This window comes from Sodiomyces alkalinus (assembly GCF_003711515.1).
Source record: "Sodiomyces alkalinus F11 unplaced genomic scaffold SODALscaffold_10, whole genome shotgun sequence".
NCBI lineage: Eukaryota > Fungi > Ascomycota > Sordariomycetes > Glomerellales > Plectosphaerellaceae > Sodiomyces > Sodiomyces alkalinus.
This window is the reverse complement of record NW_021167088.1, coordinates 87,743-104,248: the sequence shown is the minus strand read 5'-3', so window position 1 is coordinate 104,248 and position 16,506 is coordinate 87,743. Positions and strand designations below refer to the sequence as shown.

Here is a 16,506-nt window from a genome sequence, read left to right as displayed (position 1 = left end):
TTAACCTAGCCTTATTTTTAACCTTAAAATAGCCTTAAAGGGTCGTGTGATACCCTTAATATCGAGTTAAAAGGCAGGAATAAAAGCTATAAAATAGTAAAGAATAATAATAATAGTAGTAAATAATAAAGAAAAAGTGCTATTAATAGTAGTAGTAAATAGATGATAGTGGGACCTTCCGTAGATAAATTAAAGGCGTTATGCCGGCGTTTTAGAGCTTTTGGATCTTCCCTCTTATAACCTCTCGTGCCGTTGTTTTTTCGAGGATTTTTTAACGATTTTAAACTAATTTTTCCGAATTTTCCATTAACAGCAACAAAAACAATAATAATAGCGATATAGTGAGTATCGGAGCTTTATTTTTAGTGGCGCGTGCTAACTAGTAGCGTTGTTTAGGCTCCTCCTACCCTCTCGGCCGTTACCCGTGCCGCGGCAGCTAAGAAAGCCTCGGCTAATAGTGTGAAGAAGACCAAGGGTAAGGCCGATACTAAGAAGGGTGCTTCTATAAGTTATTCCGGCGCGTTTATTTTCGATCCGTTTACTCTAGTCCTTAGCTAATTCCTCTATAGACTGCTAAGGGCAGTAATAATAATAATAATAAGGATACTAACGATGACTTCGTTCCTATCTCTTTCGATCCTCCTTATTTAGAGTATGTAAAGGGTATTTATTCTAGAAAATAGCGCTCCTTTAATTACTATATTTCCGTTCCTGGGCGCTCTAATAGGTGCTAAAAGTGTAAGGATAGAAACTATATATACTACCCTCTATAAGTTCTTACCCCTTATCTAAGGCGCTTTATAATCGTGATCGTGTGCTCTGTTTTATATTAGCTTAAAGATGTATACGCTGTTAAGCTTTACGACCGCTAACCTATACTTATAGTTTTTCTAGCCTTATGTCGTTAGTTAAAATTCTGTTTAACTATATTATAGTCCGAAAAATTAATAAGGACTCCGACGATAACGATAAAAAGGTGCGTTTATCGCTTTATCTCCGAACTTAAACGCTCTAACTAACTAGTTTCGCGCAGTTTTTCGCTAAACTTAAGTAAACGGTGAAATTCATTATTAAGTTAATAGAGGACGAGGATAATAAGAAGTTCTTCCGTAAGGAAGAACTTAAGGGAGTATCTAACTAGCTTCCTGCCGCTACTTCGAGTAGCACTTCTACCTCCTAACTCACGGGGGTTATAATAGATATTCTTCGGGAGAATAGGTTTATCGTTACTCCTCCTGCTAGAGGAAATACTATAATGCCTAGCGTAGCTAGTACGCAGGACAGTGCTCCGGATAAAGCTAATAGAGCTTAGTAACTTAGCTAGGGTGCTCCGACCGTATCTTTTAGGGTTTTAGGATTTGCTTTTAGGGTCTAGTATAGTATTATAGTATTAGGATAACGATATACCCTACTTTTTTACTAAATTAACTAAACCGCCGGCGCGCGGTGCGCCTAGGGCGCGGGAATTTCGACTTTAACTGCTTCTTTCCACCCCCTCCGTGCACTTATTACATTAAGATATACTCGGAAGTTCTCGAATTTTTATCGTGGAAATACTTTTATTAATCCGTCCACTAGTATTAAATTCGTAGTAAGATATACGACTCTGAATAATCCCTTTATATTCTCCTGCCTTACCTAAAAGCGCTATATATCTATATAGCGAAGCCTAATCTCGATTCTAAAGCTATCGTCGACTACTAGGCGTATCGTTTACGTGTTATCGTAGTGGATATTCTAAGGAGATTCTGGATTAAAGCGTATTTCGACGAAAAGACGCTTTAAACCTATTATTTCTTTCGCCACTTACTCTAAAGCGAGTAGCTTTACTTCGGTTATAGACGTTATTACCGTTACTTACCTTATTACTTTCTATATAACTAATCCACTATATAAGCTAATAAGGTAACCCTATAAAGATCTTCGTGTGTTTAAATCGTCTATAAAAGAGGCGTTGCTTACGATAACTATCGTCTATAAACTAATACTCGATCCGTACTAAATCGAGAGGTCCTTTATTATAAATAAATAGCGGATAGCTTAGTCTGCCGCCTTATAGTGCTCGGGAGAGGGGTTTCTAAGAAAGCGGGAGAGGATAGAGGCGGCGAATACTATATTAGGATATATTATAACTACTATATAAAGCACTAATCCGACCTTTTCTTAATAAGATTTAATCTCTTAAGCGGTGGCTTCGTCTTCTCTCTTCCGGTATTCTATAACCGGAATAGGTATTACTAGGTAGGTATTTAGAGCGTCTAATTTAAACCTAGCTACGATCTTTTCGATATATAAGTCGTAGGAGAGGAAAACCTTACGTCGAGGGCGATCTCGAGTAATCTTGATACCTAAAAACTAATCGGCTTCCCCTTTTTCCGACACCTCGAACCTTATTTTAATCCCTTCGATAATCCTAAGGCCGTTTATAGTTTATAGCACTATCTTTATAAAATAACACGAGAATATCGTCTATAAAGAAGATAACGAATACGTCTCGAGTCTTAGTATAGAATAGGCACGGTTCTTCCTTACTAGTCTCTATCCCTAAGTCTATTAGGGTGGCCGCGAAGGTCTAGAACTATAGTCTAGGCGAGTCGCGTAGTCTATACAGTACTTTATTAAGCTCTAAGCACTTATCGGGCTACTTAAATCTATCGAGAAGTTCGTATATAACGGACGTTCCTATTTTACTCCTTTAGGTATTAACGAAGGCGTTAACGATATTAAGTTACTTAATCTCTAGATTAAACTAAGTAGCCAGGGCTATAATAATATAAAAAGATCGTGCAGCGAGCGTTACTACGTAGGTTCCCTTAATTATTAAGCTCTCCTATAAATCCCCTCGAATATATAAGCGTGTCTTATATCGTTTAAGATATCCGTCTTAGTCGAACTTATAGGTAAAAACCCACTTTAACGGAAAAGGCTTTAACTTCGCCTCTAAGCGCTTAATTTCCCTTTATATACGATTCTTAATTAGCTTATTCACCTCCTTCTACGCGGCTTCCTTAAACCGTTCACGTATTAGGTAGTTAGTAAGCTCCCGCTAATACCTTAGTATAGCCTTTAGGTGGTCGCGATAAACCCTACCATCGATTAAGGGCTTCGGTAACGTTATAGCCTCTCTTTTAGTATTCGAACGGGTATATATTTTAATATCGGCTACTCCGAGGATTATTAAATTAAAGGTTAGAAGCCCTTTTAGCCCGTCCTAGCGCTCTTCTTATTAATCAGATAAGAAAAAGACATATATTAAAGGCTTATCTAGCTCTACCTAATATATTTGTAGATTAATCCGAATAGTCTTTCCTTAAGCACGGCGATCGGTGATTCTTACGCTAGCGCGCGTTACTTCCTTTACTAGTATACTCTTTTTCCTTTAGTAGGCGGTTACATTAGGAGTCGGTCGGATAGGTAGTCTAGATCCGGACACTATAGTACGGCTAATACTATAGTGCAGATTAGGGGTAGCTAGTCCCTATACTATCGCCTACGCACTCCTTTCTATAGTTAAAATCGTCGAAGTGTCTATATTAAGCTCTAGTATATATAATCCTAGCGTATCGGTTACGGTATCTTCTTTTATAGCCGCTCCGTTATCTTATTAGTCGGAAGAATTATTAATTAAGAGTTCCTCCGAAGACTACAGCTCTACGCTTATAACCTAAAGATTTCTGCTCTAAGGATTAGGTGTTACGCGTAGGGTTTAAAGTCCTGTTACGGGCGGTTCGGGTATACTAGGTGTATCTAGTAATAGCGACGAAGCGTCTAATTCAGCCTCTACTACTCCTACCCCCGAGTTTAAATCTATAGACTATACTTATTCTCTAAAAGGTACGCTATTAATTAATCTACCCGGAGGGTAGGCCTATAGGATAAAGTCGTTATCTTTATCTTCTTATATTTTATAAGTTATAAGCTAGTTCCTCGCCTTAGACTCCGGGATCTATTCTGCTTCTTCGAGCTATAGTTTATAAAATAGCTGCTTGTTAAACTATATATTACGCGTTATAATAACCTTCTAAAGCTATAGAATCTATACTCGGTAAATATTATAGGCAATATAACCTATAAGATATCTAATATATCCCCTTAGTTAAACCTTATATAGTTTCCTATTCTTCCTAGCCTCCCTATCCCTCGCTATTAGATAGGCGCGGCAGCTATAAGTATAAATACCACTCTAATTAGGGCGTAGGTCGGCTATATACTCTCTTACCGGAATTAGCGTATTATCTCTAAACTATAAGTCGAGGATTTCCACTAGGGATTTCTATCCGTATCGCTATAAGGGACTTATATTATATAATAACGCTACCGTTCTAGTACTCTCTAGCTATTTATCTAATAGAATTCCTACTCTATTAAGTATAGCGTTAGACTTTATAATAATTAGTTAACCGGCTCTTTCGCTGCCTCCGTTCGGTTTATAGGTATAGGGCGGTGTAATTTCTATATCGATCCCTTAACTACTCGCCTATAGCTAGGTTATTAAATCCCCTATTAGATTAACGATTAAGGGCTTATTATCACTGCGTATCTTATAGATATATAATATAAACTGCCGATTAACCTATTATTCGAAGGCTTATAGCGCGCTATAAACCGTAACGCTGTTTTTCGAAGCTAAAGGCAGCATATAGATCCAGCCGCTATATTCGTCCTTTATTATGAGAAGATATCGTATACCGTTATAGCTCTTAGGTAGCTCTTAAAGATCCTAATAAATACGCTAAAACGGTTATAGGGAGCGGTATTCTAATATATATTAAGATATAACTTAACGTGCCTAGGTTCGGGAGCATGTCTCGTAGTCTATCCGCTTAGTTCCCTTTATTAATACGTTCCTAGCGTTACGAACTAATACTCGTAGAGCGCTTAGTCTAAGATAGCCTGCTTTTAAGTACTATAGCTATTCTTCGTCGACTCGTAGACGCGGAGGGTCGCGGAAAGGTCGGTAATATCGGTAAGTTCTTATTAGTCGATTAACTGCTATAACTAGTATATATTAATAGTCGTAATTAATCAGAATAACACTACGTAGTATCGGTTAGAATAACGAATAAAAAGAAGAAGATAAAATTAGCTTATACTAAAGGATAGTTATATTAAAGCGTCGAAGCAGCTTTAATAAGACCACGCTCTTCTCCGCCGTTCTAAAGCGTAACGAGTAGTTATAACCCGAATACTAGATCCTAAGCTTATATAATAAAGCTCCCGATATAATATTTATGTAAAATCCCTCCACGATAACTATATCGTTAAGCTCTAAGTTAGCTTTCGGAGCACCTAAAGGTTTATTAAGGATTTCCTTAAGAAGCCGTTTACCTTTACTAATAATCGGAAAGTCGGTTATACCGGATTCGATAGATCCCTCTATAGAAATAAAGGAACCTAGAATAAGCAGGTCGATTAAGTTAATAAGGTAAGTTACGCTATAATTATTAAGAAGAGTGCTCTGTAAGAGCGGGTAAGGGCTTAGTCGGAGCGCGGCGTAGATCCTAGGGACCTCTTCTATAGTATAGATAAGGGCGGGATCCAGGATAGTTATAATAACCTTCCTAGGATACCTATCTCCACCCTTGCTACTACTGCTTTCCGAGCTTTCCTATCCCTTTTTCGATAGTTTTTAGCGTAAGCTCTTTCACTTTAGGAGCTTAATCTTCTTCCGTATCTCCTCACACTACTTATTATTAATATAGGTATTAGATCTCTACTTATATTTTCCGGTTAAAGCGACTCGAGCTTATTATAGTGCTCTGGCTTCTAAGTATATTCGCGTCGATAGGGGTAATTAGTGCTCTTCTTCTTAGGCTTCTTTCCGCCTTCGTTATTATCTAAGCGGTCTCCTAGGGTCGCGTAAACGCCGTGGCGCGTGCCGTCCGTGGTTAGAGCGCTTATAATAGCGTTAAACTCGCGGCCGTATATTAGAAGATCGGAAATCTCGTCGCCACGGACCTCTTTTATTACTAACTCCTAAAGCTTAGTTTCTACTAAAATAGGCGTAAACTTCTATCTAACTGCTATAAGGAAGTTCCGAATAGCAGTACGTCCTTTAATCTCGGCTACCTTTTACTAATATACGCGTCTAATAAGGGTATTCTACTCCGTATACTATATAGCCACTTTAGTATTAGCTCGATAAGCGTCTTATAGATACTTTTCGTATACTCGTCTTACCTCTTCCTTTATATAAATACTACTTAGAGCGAAGCTACTCTTAAGTTCTTTTATTACGTAGCGTAACGTAAAGTGTCTATTTTATTTTTTCTTATCGTAGCCAGGATATTTTTTAATAGCCTCTTCGACAGCCTATTAATAGGTAGAGGTCTCCACGGTGGTTTTAAGTAGTTAGTTAGCCTTATTGAGCGCCTTAATAAGGCGACCGAGCTTTTAATTCTAGGCTATAGTCTGCTAGTTCTCGATTTCGGCGAGGCGTATAAGCTCCTATATCGAGGGCACGATAGTATCGTCGCCCTTACCTTAGGAATACTATTCGCGTAGTTAATCCAGGGATTTAGGCATAATATACTTAGGACGGTTATCTAGCTAATCCTTTCAGCTAGGATCGAGTAATACCTAGACCTCTATCCCTTACGTATACGACTAGATATAGAAGATCTAATCGGCCTATTACCGCGTGGATTTAAGGCGCGGGATACCGAGCGCTTTAGCCGTGATCTCGAGCTTATTCGATATAGTATCGAGTAAGGGTTTAGCGAATAAGAGCTTATTATTAGGAGAGAGAGCGTAGGAGGGCTCCGTAATACTATAGAAGCATATAAAAATAAACGTAGATAATAGATTAGCAGGAAGTTACTAGTTACTACTACCACCCGGGCTTATAACTATTAAATTAACGGGAGCATGCTTATAGGGAGCGTTAATTCAGGAAATATATAATTATATTATCTATAAAAGAGAAAGAAAAAGGGGGCGGGTATACGTGTCCTAAATATATCTACCACCTTCTAAGCGAGGATAATAGGGCACCTCTAACTAATAGGAGAGCACTATACCGTGGCTCACGTGATAGAATATGACACCTTTCACTAGACGATTTCATATCCTGGTATACGGGTAGTCCGTCTGACCACCTACCCGGGAGGGGGGGTTTATAGGTCAGAGCTCGGACAGAGACTTTTGCTCTGACCAGAGCCAGGACAGAGAAATTTCTGTCGACATGATGTTCTAAGACTGTTGACAGACTGACCAGTTATCGGGCTCTGTCCTATACCCCCCTAAACCCGGGTAGGCAGGTTGTTTCTCGTGTGTTTAGTACCTTAGGCTGTTTCTCGTCCTTTTGGCCTGCTTTATTGGAACATCCCGACTGACGAACGGAACTTTATCACAACTATAACCATGGAGAAGAGTGTCCAGGAGCTGCCACAAAAGCCATATGGCGTCGTGTCGAAACTGGAAAGGATTAAAGTTCGCGCACAAAAGCCTTGCCCGAGTCTTTTTCGAATTTCCTCTAGGACCCCTCCTCCGTTCGAAATGTCTTGGGCATTATAAACCAAAGGGCTAGATGATATATCTGTACTCTCAACCCCGGGCGTCAAGAGACATCGAATCGAACCCGCGAAGGACCGGTTTTGCCTTGCAGTTGCATATATAGGTTCGCCTTGCGAGATCTATAGAGCTTGGCCCCAAGATCTGCCCGGGAGATTCCCGTAGCCCCTGCACCACGACTACATCCTTAGCAGGGTCACCTACGGGTTGTATATCGTATGCCAGTTTGGCACATCAGGTACGATTCCGCTTCCCACGCTATGGCGTACAGTTCTCCCTTAGACCCTTCTCGGCTCTGCGACCACCACTACATGTTTCCGTGCCTAATTCGCGCTAATCCATCACATATTGCTCATCAAGACCGCCATCCCAGCTGAATCTCCTCTTATTTCGGAATCTGTCCCCGATTCGCCCTCCTGTCACCGACGCCTACAGACGGACGGGCCCGACGTCTCGGATCTACAGACCCCCTCCTCCCTTCTAACAACACCATGTCTTCCTCGGCTCGTGACAATGAGGCCAACAAGTCTACTGTTGGCTCCCAGGGAGATCAGACTGGTATTCACGCAAAAGTAGGCATCGAAACCACCAAGGTTGAGAAGTCGACAGCAATGCAAACGAGGTCTCCAAAAGAGTTCAAACCTCCATCTCAAAATGGACTCACGTCCTACGACGCCCAGGCAACTCGAGACAACAAGAGAGCCAACGAGGAGCGCGCCGTCAATCTCGAAAAAGCCAAGCGCCAGCTCTTCGCTAGCAGTGAAGACATGGCGGCCGAGTTGCGTAACATTGAGCGACGACGGAGCAACATGAACGAGCTCCATTGAGGACATGGGTCGCATCGTGCACAGCCAGTGTGACCGCTGATCAGGTTGTAAAATCATCGATCACAGGGCCCTCCTCGGATCTTTTCTTCCTCTTTTGTCGTGTTTTGGCGAGGGGGCCCATATCTGACTCTTGGGGGCGCTCGGAGTATTTGGCTACGTCACTCGGTTGGATATCTTTTAACCAAGGCACGAACATCCCCATTGCCAACCGTCGAAGCGATGGAGTTTAGGATTAGCGTCAGGATGGATAGATATGCTGGTCTGACCTATGGAGCTGTTATGGAGTGGTCGAGATTTTGGTACAATACAGAATCGTGAGGCAGATGATGCTCTGCTCTACCCCTTGGTGCAAGCAGGTGGCGTTATTACAAAGCTCGCTCATGTCAATCTAAGCGATCCGCGACGCCAGCGTGAAGCCATATGCGACAGCGGCAAAGAAGGTCGTCAGGTTAAGCAGCGATGAAATACCATGCACTTTACCAAAGCGCTTGTTCAGCTTCTGCATCTCCTGGGAATGTGGGGCCGCGTCGTAGCTCTTCTTGCCGTCCTTCTTCTCTGTAGAGTCCGGAAGGTTAACTGGTGCAGTCCCCTCTATTACAGAAGAGGGGGGCGGGCGGGGGAGGAAGACGTCTTACCCTGATCGTGACGCTCGGCCATGACTTTCTTAGTAGCAGGTAGGAGGACAAACAAGTTGAGGGCACCAGTGATGAACATGGCGGCGATGGGGAGAAGGGTGCAATAGCGTTTCGACCCGTCGAAAATGCCCGCAATTCCCGAAGCCACTCCGAACGGGTTGTTGCTTCCGGGATACGTCAAAGCGAGGACAGCAGGGAGGGCGGTCTGAAGGGTAAAGTAGATGGGAAAGAGGTGGGATTGCACCAGGGAGAACGAAGGCCGCTCCAGGACGCGAAACATGGTCGTGCCATTGATGAAGCTCTAGACGAGACGGATGAATGATCAGCTCTGTTGACCAGACAGGGCGCTGTCCATCCGAAAGGGAACAGAGTTGTTTCTCACATGAAAGAATGTTGTTCCAAGCAAGGTCCCGTACCTGTTATCAAGTCAGAGATGAGCATTCACACGAGGTATAAGCTACGATGCTCGACGATGAAGCTTGAATGAGCTTACGAGATGATGTGGTACGGGGCCAACGAGAATACGCCCGAGTTAGCCATTGTGAGTGACGGTCTTGGATCCTCCCTCAAAGATGATATAAGAGAAGATTCGAACAAATTATTGTGGTGTTGTGTTCTGGCTGTCGAGATATTTACTGAGGAGGGATTAATGATGCTTGCTACTAACATCTGCACGGATCATCATGACGACCACACGTGGCCTGTGCTTGTGGTAGCTGATCAGTTATCGCCATCCCCGCCAGGTAACGTATCGCGATATCACGTGATGTCGCGTCTCACCCACTTGTCTTGGCCCGCGTGTCGGCAACGTCAACTCTGCTTACAAGGGTCCCTCCCAGGAGCCGCCTTCTGCCTAAACAAGCGGCGCCGGCTACCTTGCTCATAAACATTGGAGTATTCAAGCTTGACCTGTCTTGGTGTTTTGGTGTTTCTCAACTCAGTGTCCTTCGAAGTAATTCCTTTAAAAGCATCGGCATTTTGAACACAACTCTTTCCTGCACCACAGCCTCATGTTCATGTCCTCGATATTCACCTGAACACGCATGTCGGATCCCTTCCAGCATGGCGGACAAGCAAGCATCCGTGTTCATCATCGACGTTGGCACACCAATGGGCGATTGTCACAATGGCCGTGTCCAATCTGACCTTGATTACAGCTTGCGCTATGTATGGGACAAGATCACCACCATCGTGGCTGCATCGCGCAAAACCTGGACGGTTGGTGTTATCGGGCTGAGGACTGATGAGACACGACACATCGACAGCATCCAGGATGAGGCTGGTTACGAAAACATCTCCATTCTACAAGAGATAGGGCCCATGACCATGTCGTCGCTCAAGGACCTACAGGCCGTCATCAAACCGAGCAACACTGAGACTGGTGACGCTCTATCAGCCATTGTCGTGGCCCTCCAGATGTTGTCCACTTTTACCAAGAAACTCAAGTACACACGAAGGGTGTATCTTATTACCGACGGCACGGCCCCTATTGATGCCGATGGGATGGACCAAATCGTCGAGAAGGCGGACGAGGACGGTGTTGAAGTGATTGTACTGTGAGTATGATCGGTAATGCATTTATTGCAATTGCAAGCTGAGGGGGAAACTAACCACGATGGTCTCAAGTGGCGTGGATTTTGACGACCCAGAATACGGCTTCAAGGAAGAAGACAAGCCGACACAGAAGGTTGGCACATCGAGGGCGGGAGAACCTCTTGTGAGCACATCACTAATGGCAGCACAGAAACACAATGAAGCGCTTCTGAAAGACCTAGTGTCAAGATGCAAGGATGCTCACTTCGCTACAATTGCCGAAGCCATCGACGAAGTGGACAATCCGCGTATCAAGACAACTAGGCCGTACAAAACGTATGATGGGCTTCTGACGTTGGGAGACCCAAAGGACCCCAAACACCCGTCCCCTATGAGCATCCATGTCGAACGCTACTTCAAGACAAAGTTGGCTGCGCCCCCCTCCGCGAGCACCGTCGTCGTTAAATCCGGACAACAAACAACGCAATCCCAACACCTTGACGGCGAGGAGATGGAGGGGATTGAGGGAATCACTAATTTCGCCGCCGTCAAACAGGCCAGAAACTACAAGGTCGATGATCCTAAGGCCCCTGGCGGTAAGCGGGATGTCGAGTTTGACTCTCTGGCCAAGGGGTACGAGTATGGCAGGACGGCAGTCCATATCAGCGAATCCGAGTGGAACATCACCAAGCTCGAAACCACGAAGAGCTTCTCCATTCTGGGCTTCGTCGCCGATGACAAGGTACATCTCTCCTGGCAACAGACCAGACCTCTTCGCCCTTGAAAAAAAAACCCATTGATATGTTGACAACTGACGCATTCTTAGTATGAACCCTTCTTGAGCATGGGAGAATCTTGTATGACCGTGGCAAGCAAGTACGACGAGCGTTCCCGATTGGCCCTCTCATCCCTCATCCACGCCCTCTATGAGCGCTCTAGCTACGCCGTCGCCCGCATCGTCCTCAAGGACGGCAAGGACCCATTGCTTGTCCTCCTCGCTCCGTGCGTAGACCCGGATTTCGAATGCCTCTACGACGTCCCTCTCCCTTTCGCTGAGGATGTCCGCTCATACCAGTTCCCGCCCCTGGACCGCGTCGTCACTGTTACCGGCCAAACTCTTACAAACCATCGCCTACTGCCGACCGACGAGCTTTCATTCGCTATGAGTAACTACGTCGATGCGATGGATTTGGATACGTTTGGCAAGAATGATAATGGGTAAGCAGCCCCTTTTCTCAACGAGTCGATCAAGCCTGGGTCTTACAACGGCTGCTAACCGACCTTGCGTCTCCACCAGACAACCTGCGGAATACGCTCCTATTGATGAGTCCTTCAACCCTGTCATCCACCGCATCAACCAAGCCGTTCGTGACCGCGCGCTCAAATCGAACGGCAAAATCGAACCCATCCCACCCACTCTCGTCCGCTACGCTACCCCTCCAGAGGACCTCATCGCGATGTCCAAGCGAGAGATTAACAGCCTCATAGAAGCGGCCGAAGTCAAGAAAGGTACGTTTGCATATCCTGTCCTGCCGAGTTTCTCTTCCCCTCCATCAATGCCCCCGAATTATTACCTCTCTTCCGAGCTGACAATTCGGAAATCCTCCACAGTTCCACCAAAGGCGAAATCGAAACGCAAACGCGAGACCGTCAAGCCCCTCTCTGGCCTGGACGTCGATGCCCTCCTCGACGCGCAGCCCAAGCGCCCGCGCCTAGTGACCCGCGACAACGCCATCCCAGAATTCAAGCAGGCCGTCTCCTCCGCTATGGATATGGAGCACATCCAGGAGGCCTCTAAGCAGATGGGCGAGGTCATCCGCGGTCTAGTGACTGACAGCTTTGGCGACTCCCTGTACGCACGCGCCCTCGAAGCCATGAGCGTCATGCGCACCGAACTCATCGAATTGGATGAACCTGATATCTACAACGCCTTTGCACGGGACTTCAAGAAGCGACTATTGGCGGGCGAGCTGGGGGGCGACCGACGTGAGATGTGGTGGAAGGTTAGGACGAGCCGGCTGGGACTGATTGATCAGACTCAGTCAGAGCTGTCAGGTGTCACGAGTGAGGAGGCACAGGAGGTATGTGAGACTCAATCATCATGTCATTGTGTCCGTCTGGCTTCTCTGCCCCCTTTCCCATCTCGTTCTGCTATGCATCTTCCCCTCGGGCAGAGGATGCGCAAACTAACACGGCCTTCAGTTTCTCAAAGCAAAGTAGCTAAGTCCACGCGATGCAATGACTTTACCGTGTTGTTAAAATAAAATAAAATACAAAAGGACAAGCATTCTTAATGGAGAAAAATGGCGAACATCTGATGTGGCAAGTCCGCGATCCTCCCTTTGTCTGCACCCTGGTTGCAGAGACTCTATACGGGTACCTTTGACCTTTGACCTCCACCCATTCACACTGGACAAGCCTCGTTACGCCGAAACGTATAGTGTATCCTGCCCACGGATATCCTATGTCTTAAGCCGGTCCCTAATGGTCCTTGGATTCGAGGTTAAGTCTTAGTCTTCGCCTCGTCAAGCTCGGACAGGCGGGCGCTGACAGCTAAGCCCAACATGGCCTGGAGCGTATAGGCGGCGTCGTTTCCGGCGTTATGAAGGTTGGAGTGGGCAAGATCGAGATCATTGAGCACAGTGCCGAGGGAGCGACTGGCGGTCAAACTGCGCCAGGCCCGGTCCATGTCCTGAGTGTCGATGCACTGGACAAAACCCTTCATTTCGACAGGATCAACGTTCATGTTCGCGAGGAAGCCAATATCAGCAGTGATTCCGTGCCCGACAAGAATCAGGGGTCGTTGCTGTCTGTTTTCCTCAGGTGCTGTTTCGTCGTGGTCCGGTTTATTGCAGTCGGACAGGATGGCGAGGATGCGGTCGGCAAGATTAGCGAGCTTGGGCATCTCACTCTCACTTCGGTGGGTTAGTTTTCCAAGTCTAATCAAACCCTAGGGAAACATGTGGACGTACCCGAAATTAAAGTTGTCAGGACAGCCCTTGACATACTTCGTATTGCACATGAAGCGGTAGTCGTAGACACGCAGATGGTGGCTTTGGATGAAGGGCATCCAGTTTCGAGCGGTGTCGCCGGGAGGGGCGTCGACGATGCGACGAGAGTCGAAAGTGGAAATGCCAACTTCGAGAACGGTCTTGTGAGACTGCTCGGCGACCTCGATGTCGATGGACGCAAAGACGACGTCCATGTCTCGGCCATACGGGACGGCGCCGTGGATGTCCAAGGCGAGAGGAGAATCATTCGGATCAGAATGACCGCGTGCGGCTGGCCGAAGACCTAAGCACCGCTGAACGAGATGAAGGCTTTCCCTGCGCTGTTCCGCCGCTTTCGTTTGTTTCTTGGTCTTGACTTTGCTCTTTCTGGATGACTTTTCAACAAGTCTGAGCTTCTCCAGAAGGCTCGCAATGCTGTCGGGAGAGGCGCCCGCGCAGACATCTTGGTCATGAACAGGGGGCACCCGGTCTTTGATGGCAAGGAACTCCGACTGGCTGGCGCAACGGCCGAGATAGCGTGGACGGAGAGTGCCCTGGGCACCAAAGTGGACAAAGAAATTCTGACTCGGCGGGCCTTCGGGAATGGTGAGGACGATGCCCAAAGTGGCATTCACAAACTCCAGGAAATGGCTGAACTGCTTGGTGGGAACAAACAGCTTAGGGAAGGCCGGTAGATCCTTGGGATTATAGATGTAGAAGCTAAAGATGAGGACGAAAGTCAGCTGAGGGGGGTAATAGCTTGGAAGGGGGTGAAGACGTAGGAGAAAACAGGACACCTACAAATCCCAAACGTGACCTTCGAAGATACGTTCAAACAGCGGCGTCGCCTAGAAAGGATAGATCAAGTCATGTCAGAGACGCTTCAATAGGATAAAGAGAACTCAGACCACATACCCTGGGACGGTTTCGGATTCCAATATACAGTTGGGGGTACCGGACGGCAAGATCCCAGGAGACGAAGTTCGTTCCCTCTTCAGAGAGCTCGCCTATCTCCAGACTACAGAAATCAGGGAACTCCTCCTTCAGGAGCAGCTGGGCCTTGGCGGGATCCGGGTTGCAAGAACTTGGAGGCAATGGCGTGTAGGTACCGTATGAAGAGCCGGATTTTTTGGACTTCATGGCAGCCGATGCCAGATTATCCGACTTTTCGAGTTCTTCGCGAACATAGTTCAGATCGATCAGCTGGGGATGTGCATCGAACTCAGGGATCGACGAGACTTCGTCTTCAAGCCGATCGTTTCCGGGATAATAGGGGCCAAGGATGCCCTCCATATGCCCCCAACGATCATCCATAGTGAAGTGGTCTTCCATGTTGAACCAACAGTTCTCAGGAGCGCAGAGTGCTGACAGATACGAAGTATCAAGTGGTGGTGAAGACACTCCAGGCCAGAAGTCAGCGGCTTAAAGGAGTTTGGAAGGTTGAAGTCCAGATAAGGGTTGACAGGTACGGGGGAAGAAGGTAAGGTATAGTCGACCAGGCGCTCAAGCATCCTTCAAAGGCAGGTACCTTCACCTATCCTCCTACCGTACCTAGAAGGGGGCAAGTAGTAGCACCGTACTACCTGGTAACGATAGTTCAAAGCAAACATGACGACAAAGAACAATTGAAAAGAGCGGAGTCGGATTTAAGTCCGTAGGTGGTTATGGAAGACGTGACTCCGGGCAGAAAGAAGGGCACACAATATCAACAGAGAAATTCAAGACAGTACCTTAGAGAAGTTACCTTTTATCCCATCAATATCTGTGTGTAATAACAGGTTATAATAGTACTGCCCTCTATAACTTGACGTGAAGACCAGGTTACTAGGACAGTAAAGAACTGATCTCCTCCTGTCTATGAGTAAGTACATAAACCACAAGGGGAAGACAAGGTAAGGCAAATCTGTATGAGCATACAATCCTCATCCTCCTGCACCAGCTAGCTAGCTACCTTACTTACCTGGCCCCAAAGCTTGTATATTACCCAATGGTATTATTTCCGTGGACTTCCACCTACTTCTTTCCTGGATGAAGTTGAATTATGCCAGTGCTGCGGTAGTGTGGCGCACTCTGCTTGCCGGCAATCCAACTTCATGTATGCGTAGGAGAAGGGTATCAGTCTGAGAAACGTGGTTCGAAAGGACCCATTTCATTCCTTCAGAGCTGAAAACGCTCAAGGAAAAAGCCAAGCTGAGAGGGGTATGAGGAGAGAGAAAAAGACCGAGCTTGTCAGCCCTGAGTATCATATCTAACAAACATCCTTCTACTCATCCCAGCACGGAATGCGTATTGCATTGAAACCAAACCGGAATCAAAAACGCCATCGCTATGTCTCGAACCAGCCTGTTGCTACAAGTACAAGGGGCAGCCACATAGAGCTGCCCGCAGAATCCCTTCCGGGGGACATTCGAAAAACGTCTTAGCTTCCCTCGAAAAAAAGGGCGGGAAGTTCGTAGTTCTGTCATGATGCTGATTTCTCCAAGAGCTCCTTTGCCTCGTTGATCTTGGTCGCCAAATAGGGGCTGCCGCCTCGGTCGGGGTGATTCAACAACATGAGAGTCCGATGCGCTTTGCGTACTTTGTCTTTGGTGATGGCCCGCTCGCTACGTAGAGGGAATGCCCGTTAGGACACTTTGTCTTCCTCTCAAAAAGTCCAAGGAGGATGCTCTGGCTTACTTGAGCGAGAGGACGAGCGACGCTTCTCTCTTATTCATCTTGGGCTCAAAACCGCCTTTGTAAAAGGCCTTGCCCATCGCGCCAACACCGCCGCGCGATCGCCGCCATGCCACGAGACCTGCCCGGCCCTGTCAAGCATTTGTTAGCGTTCGCGTTGTCTCGTCGTACACCGTTTGCTGGGACGTACCAAGAAGGCAGCTACGGCGACTCCGGTTCCCCAGGCAAGAGCAGACGCCATGTTTGCAGGATGATGCGTTTCGACGAATTGATGCTTGATGTTTGGTGGTGGAAGCAACAAAAAGTTTGGACGTTCGGAAGTGGTGAGTTGAGGTT

The 16,506-nt window shown here is 46.3% G+C and overlaps 5 protein-coding genes across 5 annotated transcripts; 2 read left to right on the top strand and 3 right to left on the bottom strand.

Moving 5' to 3' along the window:
- Positions 1-8,003: 8,003 nt before the first annotated feature.
- On the top strand, positions 8,004-8,339 carry SODALDRAFT_320225 (hypothetical protein; the record flags this gene model as incomplete). The annotated part of the gene is made up of 1 exon (XM_028609515.1): positions 8,004-8,339. The coding sequence occupies one exon, from the start codon at positions 8,004-8,006 to the stop codon at positions 8,337-8,339; it is 336 nt and encodes a 111-aa protein (XP_028463503.1).
- Positions 8,340-8,727: 388 nt separating this feature from the next.
- Positions 8,728-9,514, bottom strand: SODALDRAFT_283301 (hypothetical protein; the record flags this gene model as incomplete). Its single annotated transcript, XM_028608400.1, has 4 exons — positions 8,728-8,894; positions 8,975-9,275; positions 9,357-9,390; positions 9,468-9,514. 4 exons carry the CDS (start codon positions 9,512-9,514, stop codon positions 8,728-8,730), a joined length of 549 nt encoding a protein of 182 aa, XP_028463502.1.
- Positions 9,515-10,036: 522 nt separating this feature from the next.
- SODALDRAFT_282901 (SPOC domain-like protein) lies at positions 10,037-12,771 on the top strand (the record flags this gene model as incomplete). Its single annotated transcript, XM_028608366.1, has 6 exons — positions 10,037-10,530; positions 10,601-10,661; positions 10,719-11,249; positions 11,334-11,725; positions 11,805-12,016; positions 12,119-12,771. 6 exons carry the CDS (start codon positions 10,037-10,039, stop codon positions 12,769-12,771), a joined length of 2,343 nt encoding a protein of 780 aa, XP_028463501.1.
- Positions 12,772-13,010: 239 nt separating this feature from the next.
- SODALDRAFT_283280 (hypothetical protein) lies at positions 13,011-14,637 on the bottom strand (the record flags this gene model as incomplete). Its single annotated transcript, XM_028608396.1, has 4 exons — positions 13,011-13,418; positions 13,476-14,217; positions 14,299-14,345; positions 14,458-14,637. The coding sequence occupies 4 exons, from the start codon at positions 14,635-14,637 to the stop codon at positions 13,011-13,013; spliced, it is 1,377 nt and encodes a 458-aa protein (XP_028463500.1).
- A 1,321-nt stretch (positions 14,638-15,958) lies between these two features.
- SODALDRAFT_282930 (mitochondrial import inner membrane translocase subunit TIM14) lies at positions 15,959-16,411 on the bottom strand (the record flags this gene model as incomplete). The annotated part of the gene is made up of 3 exons (XM_028608370.1): positions 15,959-16,100; positions 16,174-16,301; positions 16,361-16,411. 3 exons carry the CDS (start codon positions 16,409-16,411, stop codon positions 15,959-15,961), a joined length of 321 nt encoding a protein of 106 aa, XP_028463499.1.
- Between the last annotated feature and the right edge of the window lie 95 nt (positions 16,412-16,506).